The sequence below is a fragment of the Lotus japonicus genome, chromosome 2 (genome assembly GCF_012489685.1).
Source record: "Lotus japonicus ecotype B-129 chromosome 2, LjGifu_v1.2".
NCBI lineage: Eukaryota > Viridiplantae > Streptophyta > Magnoliopsida > Fabales > Fabaceae > Lotus > Lotus japonicus.
Window position 1 is genome coordinate 10,306,150 of NC_080042.1, and position 11,865 is coordinate 10,318,014.

Below are 11,865 nucleotides of genomic sequence, written 5' to 3' on the forward strand. Positions count from 1 at the left end.
CCTTAGTCTTGTTGTTGGCTATTTGATTAAGGGGATAAACCTTTATCTTGATGTTGGTTAGTTGATTAAGGGGATAGACCTTAATCTTGTTGATGAAGTTAATTATCTTTTGTTATCTGTTTTAGATTTGTTAACTTTGGGAACAATGTTTCCTGTTTCAATGATGTCCCACATCTTGTAGCTCGTGGACTCAATAAATAGTTGCATGTGATTCTTCTAAGTAGGGATAATTTGTGTCATCAAAGAATGGAGATTTGTGCGTGGCTGAGCCTGTTGGAATAACTTGATCTTCTGTCAAGGATCTTTTCTCTATACATGTTAAGATGTTAGTTCTACAGACTAAGCTCTGATGCCAATTGAGATATAATGAAATAACACAAGAAATGGGAGTTTGAACTGTGTTATTATAAAACTTGGTTTTTCAAAATAATTGTTAGTTTCAAAAACTTTTCGCAATCGTTTAGTGCAGCGGATTAATAAATATTGTAAGCAAATGATATGGACACAGTCAGGTTCCCCCCTTAAACAATAGGGCTAAATTCAGTCCTTGGCTTCACCAAGATTTCACTAATCACCAAGTATTAAGAACGTCTCCTTCACAAGTATTCTACAGGACTTCTCATTTTCATGTATTCTCAAAGACTTCTTCTAGTTCAAGTATTCTCAAGGACTTCTCTTACAATCTTTCTCAAGATCATTTTCTTCAACAAGGTTCTCTTCTTACAAGAGTGATGGTAGAAAGATTCTAAGCACAGGAACTACAAAGTATTGGATTTGAGTTTGACTCTGAGATATACTTTTAGTTCTAGATCTAGAGAGAATAAGATGAAGTTATTTGACTCTTAGGATTTTATCTCTCTTGTGAGCAGACGAAGTGGATGAAGATTTTTCTCTTAGGTTTGATGAAGATTTCAAAATCAGAATTTCAGTTTTTGCGTTGGTCAATCCTGTGTTGAAAATCTTCAAGTCTTCCTTTTATACGTCAAGTGCTTCTAAGAGTGGTGATAGTCGTTGGAGCGTTTAGATCACAGCAAGTTCTAGCCGTTGAATCAAGCGTTCCTTTTGTCAAGTGCATTAAATGCATCCTACTATTCGGTGGAGACTTTTTTCCAAGAAGATGTAGCTTGTCAGCTAGTTGGTGGCATTCGAACTTCGTTCCTTTCTTTGATGAGAAAATTTGGCAACAAGATTGTGACAATGTTGTACATCTGGCTTCGGTCAACGTGCTTTGTAAAGAGTCACATGATTTTTGCTTCTTGACTTCTTCTCCAAGCTTGTCAGAGATATTTTATAAATCAATGATAGCGCTCATTCTCTAGACAATGTTTTTTGCTTGTCAGTTGGAGCTAGACAATAGAAGTGACCAAACACTAGAGTCACCGCTTGTGCTGAACTGTCTTGTAGATCTAACTTTCACTTTGACAAAACAATAAAGGGTTTAGACGATAAGTGAGTTTTTCTGTTCATATGAAATTTGTAACTATTACACTTATACTCTTGAAGTTGTTATCATTTAAAATATGATAAACGATATAAATATGTGTTTGAACTTAACAGAATAAAGAAAACGCAGTAGGACTGGACCAATTATGACCGGTGGCCCACCGGTTTACCAATTTAGGACTAGTTTGACCGGTTTTTTGTACATTCGGTTACAAGAGAGGGCTGAACCAGATAAGGCCATGGTTCCCAATCAGACCGGGCGGTCCGGTTCGGTTCTAGCAACATTGGTTTTTATTAATCTTTACTGCCGTGCACTCCCGCCAACACGAATTGGCGCGCTTGCATTCTTCATTTTATAAGTACTTTCTATTGTGATGTGACCCTTTCTATCTCCAACACACTCTCTGGAGCTCACGCTCTCCCAGAACGCACGCAGCGTTGTATCCATCTCAGGTCAGTGTTCTGGTCTATTATGTTTGATTTCTCAGCTTTAAGTTGGTTCCATGCAATTCGTGTGTGTCTCTTTTTAACCCTAAAAATGCAATTCGAGTGATTCTGATGGAACCTTTCATTTTGTTTGTAAGTATTAGTTGTGTCTACCGATTTTATTTTATTTTTCTCAAGGGGGCAGATTTTCGGGTGTGGAAATTTGAGCAATGAAAGTTTGCGTTTTCTTAGTGTCTGTTATCAAATCTGGATGTTCAATTTTTAGGGTTTTGATGAAAAAAAATTAATGTATGTTAAAGCTTAACTGTTTGATTTATTACTAGCTTATACAGATGTTGAATATTGTTTTGCTGGATATCATGGAGAAAATGTCAATTTCTTGATGTGTGCACTTCAAATATTTTTATTTTGCATTTTCCGAGAATTACATGAAATTTATATCCTGTGTAAGTGACAATATAATGGGTTGCTTTGGATTCTTCTTCTAATCATGTCTGTTTTCTTTTCTTCTGTTGTCTTCAGTGGTTTGAAATTCTTGATAGACTCATAGTCATAGGTTAACATTAAAGGAAGATAGTGCTAACTAAGCCAAATATCTTGATTTGGGGTGGAGTATCCAAATGGAGCTACAAAGTTGTAGTCATCTTCATTTCATCCAGACTATTAAAGGGGGTTCAGTTACAAAAGTTCTTAATGTTGCTCGTGGCAGACCAAGACTTGCATTTAAAGAGGTTGCAGACATATATGACTGCATCTTATTTGATAAGGCTGATGCAAAAGCTGAAAGATCATGGACTGATGCTTGGGGATGTAATGCTAACGATGGTGATGATCAGAAAATCATTAACTTGGATGATGATGGGTTTGACAACTTTACACTAAAGGAAATGAAAGAGAGTTGCCAAACAAGCAAGAGGAAACACTCACAAGGTTTTGACTTGACTGAAAAAAGAAAAATAAAGGTTGAAGATATGTCTTCCCTAGAAGAAGACTACAGGACAAACCAAATGGCCGCAGATGATTCTGATTTCATTGAGACTCTCAGTAGCTGGAGATCTAAACTATCAAAGAATGTGAAGGCCAGGAAGAGAAAATGCACAAAAGTCTCAACTTGTTGTTCCCAAGAGATTGTGCTAGTTGTCAATTCTCAAGAGATCCATCATGGTCAACAGCTCCCACCCTCTAGTGGGGATTCAGCTTCTCTTGTTGATGTGAAATTTGAGGTTCCTGAAGCTGACTGTTTCGACGGGACAGATTACAATTCTGTTGCAGAAAGCAAAGATGAGGCAGAGATAACCCACACCTGGTATTTGGAGAATGAATTACATTATGATTGGGAAGAGCATGTTGATCTTATTCCACTACGAATGATGAGCCCATCTTGTCTGGATCTTGTGATAAATAACTCTGAACTAAGCAGCGACCAGACTACAAACTTTCCTGCAATAGAATTTGAAGATCATAACTCTGATGTTGACGACAATCAACTTGATGGTGGCAATGAACCACCAGCCTCACCACCAAACGTAGTTACTCATAAAGGCCTTGACTGCATAGATCCAGAGTGTAGAGATGATAATACTTTTCTCGGTAGCTGCAATAAATATGAATTTACTGCTGGTGCGGAGATACAGGCACAACCCAGCTCTAATATTGAACATTGCCTAAATCCAAAAGGATCTCCAGTTTCTTGCTCAGATAATTCACCTGAGTATGAGAAGAAGCAATCATTTGCTTCCGTACATGATGATAAGAAGAGACATGTCTATGAAGCTACTGATGAATTGACTTCTTTTGATGATCTCAAAAGTAGTCCAAAGCTGCATCGTCCTGAAAAGCTATTATCAACCAGAAAGGTGCATATTTATCACAAAATTTCTATTCACTTGGTTTATTTTTTTGCTTCTTACTAATTGGTTTCTCTTCAGGCAATTTCACCATCTTCTCAGGAAAAGCTCCATAAAGCCATGGAAACCGTTGATACGCATCATGAAAACAATCTGAGTTAGTGCCTTAAGTATTTTGCTGTGATCTATAACCATAAATGACACCTACATGTTTAAATGCCCCCCACCCCCATTTTCAAATTAGAGATTATGCTGTGATAGGTACACATGGTTTAGTTAGTTTAAGTGAGGGAGTTATCATATAATTAGATAGTTTGTTGAGAGGAGTAAGGCTTGTTGCCTATAAATAATAGGGGGTTAGAGAATAGGAATCATCTTGGTATTCAGTTAGGAATTGGGTTTAGAGAGAGAAGTGGTTCTCTTTCTAGGGTTAGAGAGGGTGTTTGGCATCTCTCTCATGTATCTTTCCCCTAATCCCCAATTGGGAATTAGGGTTCTATCAATAAACTACTGCTGATTTTCTGAGTTCTAACATTGGTATCAGAGCACCGATCTGGTGCCTGAACCACAAATTCTTTGCTGCGCTATGGAAGAAGCAAGGAGCATGGCAAGAATTTCAGAGGAATTGGTGAGGGGAATTCCAATTTTTGGGGGTGCTGATGCGTATGATTGGACACACAGTATGGAGCGTTTTTTTCTGTCGAGGAAGGTGAGAGAGGAAGACAAGATGCAATCAACCATGGAGGCTTTAGAAGGAAGGGCTCTTACTTGGTTTGGATGGTGGATGAGTTGTAATCCCAATCCATCATGGGAAGGGTTCAAGATTGCAGTGGTGAGGAGGTTTCAACCTTCCAAGTCTCAGAATCCATTTGAGTTGCTTCTTTCTCTGAAACAGAAGGGAACAGTGGAGGAGTATGTGGTGGAATTCGAGAAGTACGTCGGAGCTCTGAGAGGAATTGATCCAGAATTTGTCAAAGACATCTTCTTGAAAGGATTGAGCGAAGAGATCCGAATGGAGGTACGATTGATTGGATCTTTCTCTCTTCTTGAGGTTATTCACAAAGCCATTCTTGTTGAACGAGAAAAGAGAGAATCTGAGATTACAATCGAGCGAACAGTGGCGGCGACATCAGGAGAACCTGAGCGAAAGGATTCAGAGACCGCAGCGGAAGAAGAGCCAGTCGCAGCGGTGGCTGGGCAAGCATCTGAAGCAGAGGACGACTCAACCTCTGCGATTCAGAAACCGAATCTTGGAACAGAGGGTGAATCGGAGACGACGGCGGAAGAAGAGAGGCACGCTACAGTGGGTGAGCAACCATCAGACGCAGTGGAAGACTTAACTTCTGGGTCGCAGAAACCCATTCTTGAAGCGGAGGAGGCGGTGATAGCGCCAGCGGAGTCGTCGCAAGGGAAACTGGAGATCGCAGTGGTGACTGGGCAGGAAGGAGAAACAGAAATCAGAGGCAAGTCTGAAGCTTCCGATAACCCAATCGGAGGAACGGCCAAGGTATTAACGGCGACAGAGTTCAGATTTTCACGTGGGTTACCATTCGTGAGGCCAGAAACGCTCCAACGGCCACCGGCTGCGCCGCCAAACTTTGTCGTCAGGGGCAGTAGTAACTGGGTCTTAGCGCCGCTGGTTGTGTCGAGTTGTGTGGCGATGGGAAATCACGAACTCAGAGCAAGTTGGGAAGAGTTTGTCGTCAGCAGTGGATGGGAATGTTTCTGGAATGTGCAAGCAGCAGAGGTGTGGCCAGAGAGGATGGGGTACCAACTGGACTTCTGCCCTGACAGAATGGGCCATACCCAACTAAGGAGGAATTGGGTCATACAACAGACTAGTGGAGTCAAACTAATAGGTTGGGCCAATGTATCAGATTTTGGGATAAATGTATCAGCTTTTGGGTTAAAACCCAATTTACCCATCTACTTGAGGCAGCAAGGAACCAGAATTCACTTCCAAGAGTCACAGGAAATTTTGCAAGTGTTGTGGAAAAGAGAACTTTTGGACTTTACTGAGAGCAATGAAGAAGAGCAATGGGATCCAGGTGGAAGCTGTGATTGTTTCTTTTGGGTCTTTAGAATCATGGTTGTCAACATTAGAATTGGGGAATAGTTGTTCTTTTTGTAGCTTGTATTTTGTTCCTCACCTTGAGGACAAGGTGAATTTTCAGGGGGGGGAGTATTGATAGGTACACATGGTTTAGTTAGTTTAAGTGAGGGAGTTATCATATAATTAGATAGTTAGTTGAGAGGAGTAAGGCTTGTTGCCTATAAATAATAGGGGGTTAGAGAATAGGAATCATCTTGGTATTCAGTTAGGAATTGGGTTTAGAGAGAGAAGTGGTTCTCTTTCTAGGGTTAGAGAGGGTGTTTGGCATCTCTCTCATGTATCTTTCCCCTAATCCCCAATTGGGAATTAGGGTTCTATCAATAAACTACTGCTTCTGAGTTCTAACATGCTGAAAGAGGGAAAATGTGTTTGAATAGCTACAGGCAACATGACAAGTATCATATTATGTGAAAGGTTGAACCATGACGGGGTTGGTGGTGCAGTCATATAATGCTTGAAAATTGTAAAGTTGTAATAGGCTTTTATATAATTATTTATTTTTTTGGTGCTGAATAGGCTTTTATTTTGAGTTAAAATATTTTATTTTTCTCGAACTACATTGAGTTCATTTTTGTCAGAAATAACTCGGGTTTCTACAAAAGTGGCCATGTATATATTTGTGTTTGATGCACAATTATTTTCATTCATATATTGTTAGTATTTGTAGTTCTTTCTAAATTGCTTGATCTTGTACCTCATTCTATTTTATTTACATATTGTTATGATGATTTCAGAAAGCATGGGTTCATCACTATACTTTACTGAGCAGACTATTAAGAATGGTGCTACTGAAGGGTTTAATGATATCATGGGAGCTGGATTCACAGATAACCCTAACAAAACTAGTTCTGGTTCTAAGACTTTCAAAGGAGTTTCCCATCCCAAAGGTGCTTCTAGGATTCCTCATTCTTCTCGCCCCAGAACCCGCCTGGGGTGCAGCTCTGGACAGAGATACTCAAAGAGTGCAATTATATTTTCAGAGCAGCAGATGCGTGATACAGAAAGCATTGCTGAAAAACTCACCATAGAATTGAAGTCAATTAAGGACATTCTGGATGTTGTATTAAGATCTGAATTCTGTCGAAATAAGTCTTTGAGATATAAAGTAAACGAGGTATGATAATCCCAAACCTTTTTGTTACTATTACTTTCAAGTTTCAACAATAGAAATGGTGATTGTTTTATTGAAGCCTGTTATAATTTCAGCTCACTTGAAAGTAATTTAAATGTGAGTAAATTTAAATCGGCCATTTTGGATGCAGTCCAAGTGTTTTATTTTCACCCCATTTTGTAAAACTAGCTAAAATTTCTTTTTGTAAGATGAAACCACTCTGCTTTCTGCTTGTGACTTACACACCATTATGTTGTTCAGTTGTTCCATTTAGGAAGATAAGTCTGCTATTATGTTTTCCAAATTATGATCAGATTCCAGATGTTTTATTTGAAAGTGTATGTAATACCTTATTTTTGTGGAACTGTGTCATCCTTATTAGAAAAAACGTTTTAAGGTTTTTAACTAGCTTTATTAGTTATTCTTGAGAGAAAACCTTTTTAGGTATGATAACCCAAAACCTTTTTGTTACTATTACTTTCAACAATAGAAATGGTGATTGTTTTGTTGAAGCCTGTTATAATTTCAGCTCACTTGAAAGTAATTTAAATGTGAATAAATTTAAATCGGCCATTTTGGATGTAGTCCAAGTGTTTTATTTTCGCCCTATTTTGTAAAACTAGTTAAAATTTCCTTTTATAACATGAAACCACTCTGCTTTATGCTTGTGATTTACAGACCATTATGTTGTTCCATTTAGGAACCATTTAGAAGATAAGTCTGCTATTATGTTTTCCAAATGATGATCAGATTCCAGATGTTTTGTTTGAAAGTGTATGTAATACATTATTTTTTGTGGAACTGTGTCATCCTCATTAGAAAAACGTTTTAAGGTTTTTAACTAGCTTTATTAGTTATTCTTGAGAGAAAATATATTACTTTATATTTTCCCTACGTACATTTATTGTGGTTTACTTGGTTGTGACATCAGCAGTTTGAGGGTATATTTAACTATGGCCTTTAGTTGTTACTGATGTAATTATAATCAAGAGGGGATGATGAGAGCCTATGTTTCGCTCTAATGGATTAGGAATTAGGAATTTAGGCCTAATGTAGGAAGAGCTTTGAGTCGGGGACTTGGTTCAATTTATTTCTTAGTAACAACTTTTGTTATGTACCAAAGAAAATTAAGTGATATGATAATGAGATAACTATGGCAATTTAAAGTTGGAAATCTAAGGTAACCATAGTCTAATTGAGAGGGAGATTACTCAGATTCGTCCTTTAATTCAAGCTCTCTTGATGCTCATTTTCTGCTAAAAATAATAGCAATTTAATGCCTTGTCTTAATGTTTTTGACTCATTATTTGCCCATGCTGTCAATTAGTAAAGCAGATCATTCTGGCTATAGCCTTTTCTCTTCCAATTTAGAACTGCAAATGTTTTCACTAATTTCTTGTAATTTTATTACTTCAAGTGACTAGAGGCATTCACTTAAATTGATATATTTGGTTTTTTGTTAATAATTATTGACTATCAGATAAGAGTGGCGGTTAAGAATGCCACAAGAGCTGAAGCAGAGGCAAAACGGCGGCTGAAATTCATGGCAAGGGACTACAAACGTTTCTGTAAGATAATGGTATACTGGTCCTCTATCATTCTTATGAACCTCTTGAATTTTAACGGCTTTGTTATGGTTTTTCTGTTTTCTCTTTCCTGTTTAGTAATTACTGATGTTAATCAACTACAGAAATTAGCTGTTGCTGATCCTTCACCATCACCTCCTCAAGATGGAGTGCGTGAAGAGAAGAAAAAAGTAGTCTTTGCTGATGAAGCAGGTGGATGTCTGTGCCAGGTTAGGGTCTATGAGGATGGTGAGCCATCTTTGTGAGAGTCTAAGACTTCGAGGGTTTTTGAGGGAGGGTAAGCAAAGGGTTTGAAGGGAAGGGAAAGGGAGGGCAATCCCTCCCCTTTTTGGAAGCTTGAAATGGAGAGGGAAGGGAAATGAAGGACTAATTTTGTAAAAGAGGAGGGATCAACTTGCACCACTTCAATCCTTACATTGTTACACTCATTTTGTACCATTGATGTCTTTTTTTAGGGTACCATTGATGTCCTATAGATCTAATCGTCACAAATTTTTAAATTTGGTGAATCATGTGCTTGCAGCCTCTTTTCACCTAACATATACAAACCTCATTCTCTCTTACTTTTGCACAAATCTAGATCTGCTTGTAATTGCACTTCAAATTTGCACTCCACTTAGTTTCGATTAAGAATTACATTTCTAAATCTGCTTCCTACGTGAATGTCGAACCCAGTGCAACTATTTTATACATACTCACCGTTGATGAAACCATTTTATTAGGGATGTATCCAGGATTTTTTTTTTTTGTTGGGGGCGAGATACAAGACTAAAAAAATCGCCATTGAATATTATATAAAACTAGTGTCTTTTTCCCGTGCTTTGCACGGGGAATATGTCTATTGTATTTGATATATCAATTAATCATGAATGTGATTAAGCGTGTTTGTTTAAATCTTAGATAATTAGGGAAAATTTTTTCAAATTCGGTTTCAAGATCTGTTTTGAAATTAGAAAACACGTGTCAACAAAAGATAAGTTATCTAATTCTTTTCTAATATATTAATATATAGAGGAGGAGATGACTGATGCAGTATCTTAGATAATTAGGAAAAATATTTTAAATTTTAATGGATTATAATCTTAGCATTACATATATTTTTTTTATATCGTGGATCATGAGAAAGAATAAAAGGAGAAATCACGGGATTCCTGTAAATATGTAGTAAATTAGACTTGAGACTTTTCCTAATTTAAATAGATAATAAAAACGGTTTCAAGATTTGTTTTGGAAATAAATTTAGTAAGGAGTAATCTAAAATTCGGTTCAAAAATAAAATAATACAATATAAGAGAATCTATCAAATGAAATGACACGTGATTTTTTTTATGAGAATTAATTTGAGAATGACACGTGGAATTTTTTTTATGAAAATTAATATGAGAATGACACGTCACTAAATCAGCCTGATGGAAGTTCTACTTTTCTAATATACTAGTGTTTTCTTACCCGTGCGTTGCACGGGAAATATGTCTGTCATATTTGATACGTCGGTCAATACGTTGTTTTTTTTTAATATATGAAACAGATGAAATGGAAGAGTCTGAAATGCGAAGCAAAGTGGACAAAATGACTTCTCTTCTAAGCCTGGTCCAGATCAATAGAAACTCGTTTAACATTCTTCGTGAACATGAAGACAATAGCACAAATCATAGATATAAGAAATTACAAACATATTAAAGAACAGATGAAATAGAAGAGTTTGAAATGCTAAGCAAAGTGGTAAAAAAGTCTTAAATTGAAACCCTTGTTGCGTAGATTGAAATTCGTGCGATTGATTAACTAATAAAAAGATTGGTTTACGAAATCTCAAATACTACAAAACATATAAGGAGACGGTTTAATGGTGGCTAATAAACAATAGTTGAGTTAATCTACTGTGAAAAAAAGATAAAACATTCTTCATGAACGTGATTATGCAAGTTCGGTTCCACACACTGAGAACGTGCTTTTACCTGGGCGCTGCACGGGTAATTGGCTATTGAAGTAGGCATTAATCAATACTTTAATTATAGAATAATTGAGATACTAACATTGATAGTACAATCTTAATAAGCCCCGCTAGACATTTCAAAAACATGTATTAAAATCCTTGATTATAGTATTTTAAACTCAGACCATTTTAACATATATAAGTAACACCAAAACTAAAACAAAAACGATTGCGTGACCAAAATCTTTGCTTACTCGTGTATTGCATTGCACTTGTTCTTAAATTATATGAAGAAATTTAAGTATAACCAAAATGTATTTAGAATTTACATCTACCATTACAAACCCCTCCAATAATCTTAATTCTATATAGTCTGGATCTCACCCATCATGATCCAGTTACTACAACATTAATCCACAAACTGAAGGACTTGTGGGCTTGTATTCTTTTATTATCCCCTAATTCCCTTTAGAGGATCATTTAGTCTTGTCCTCATCCTATGTATATGCATGTGCTCATTGTTCATGTCCTATTCCATTGTGTTTCACACCAAATGCTCCATATTTCAAATCACTTGGAAATGAACTCTTCTAAGTATTCATGCTGCATCAACTACCCCTGAAATTTAAGTATAAAAGCAGAAAAATAATCAATATAGAAGAACAAAATCATATGCATGAAAAGATTTTTAGTAGGTACTTTGCTTTGCATAAGGTTGTGAAGAGTGTGCTATATAAGTGAAAGCATAGACAAAAGGCTGAAACTGATGCAGGATCATTGTTTTTAAAAACTTGAATTTAAAGTTTCTTTAAAATAGACATTTTAATCTCATACTATCAAATAAAAGTCAGGGTTATACTTACATATAGATTTTTATTTAACAAAGTTCCAATCTAAGGTTTAAAGGTTTGAAAAAACCAAAAGGTTTCTTTAGATCCACTTAGTTTAAATATCATATTAAACTAAAAGAAAACAAATAACATTCATATATAATTATATTTACATGTCATTAGAGTCTTCATTCCTCTCATAACTTAATTGATGAGACCACCTAAACCATGCACCCTAAAAAGGAAAGTGCAGAAGATGTAAGAAAGGGAAGTGCAATACTTGTATCTAAAACCCTTGCACAAAGTGTTACAAATAAAGAAATGGAAAAGGGAAGTGCAATACTTGTATCCAAAGGTTTTCAAGTGAGAAAAATACAGCATGAAAAAAACACAACAGGGAAAAGAGATGAAATAGAATCAAATTCAGAGCACATTAAAAAGAAAACCACTGACTGAATGCATTCAGTTCTTATCCCATTTTATTTTATTTGAAATTTAACATAATATCAATCAGTAAAGATATGATAAGCTCATGTATCCCTCATTCTGCAAAGA

The 11,865-nt window shown here is 36.4% G+C and overlaps 1 protein-coding gene across 2 annotated transcripts; it reads left to right on the plus strand.

The window, feature by feature from the left end:
* Positions 1-1,767: 1,767 nt before the first annotated feature.
* LOC130737544 (uncharacterized) lies at positions 1,768-9,254 on the plus strand. 2 transcript variants are annotated; one of them, XM_057589353.1, is made up of 6 exons: positions 1,768-1,896; positions 2,413-3,746; positions 3,819-3,894; positions 6,585-6,964; positions 8,442-8,540; positions 8,652-9,254. In XM_057589353.1, the coding sequence occupies exons 2-6, from the start codon at positions 2,511-2,513 to the stop codon at positions 8,790-8,792; spliced, it is 1,932 nt and encodes a 643-aa protein (XP_057445336.1). In that variant the 5' UTR covers positions 1,768-1,896; positions 2,413-2,510; the 3' UTR covers positions 8,793-9,254. The 2 variants fall into 2 exon arrangements, with proteins under 2 accessions (XP_057445336.1, XP_057445335.1); XM_057589352.1 differs by lacking the exons at positions 1,768-1,896; positions 2,413-3,746; positions 3,819-3,894 and adding an exon at positions 3,910-5,785.
* Positions 9,255-11,865: the final 2,611 nt, after the last annotated feature.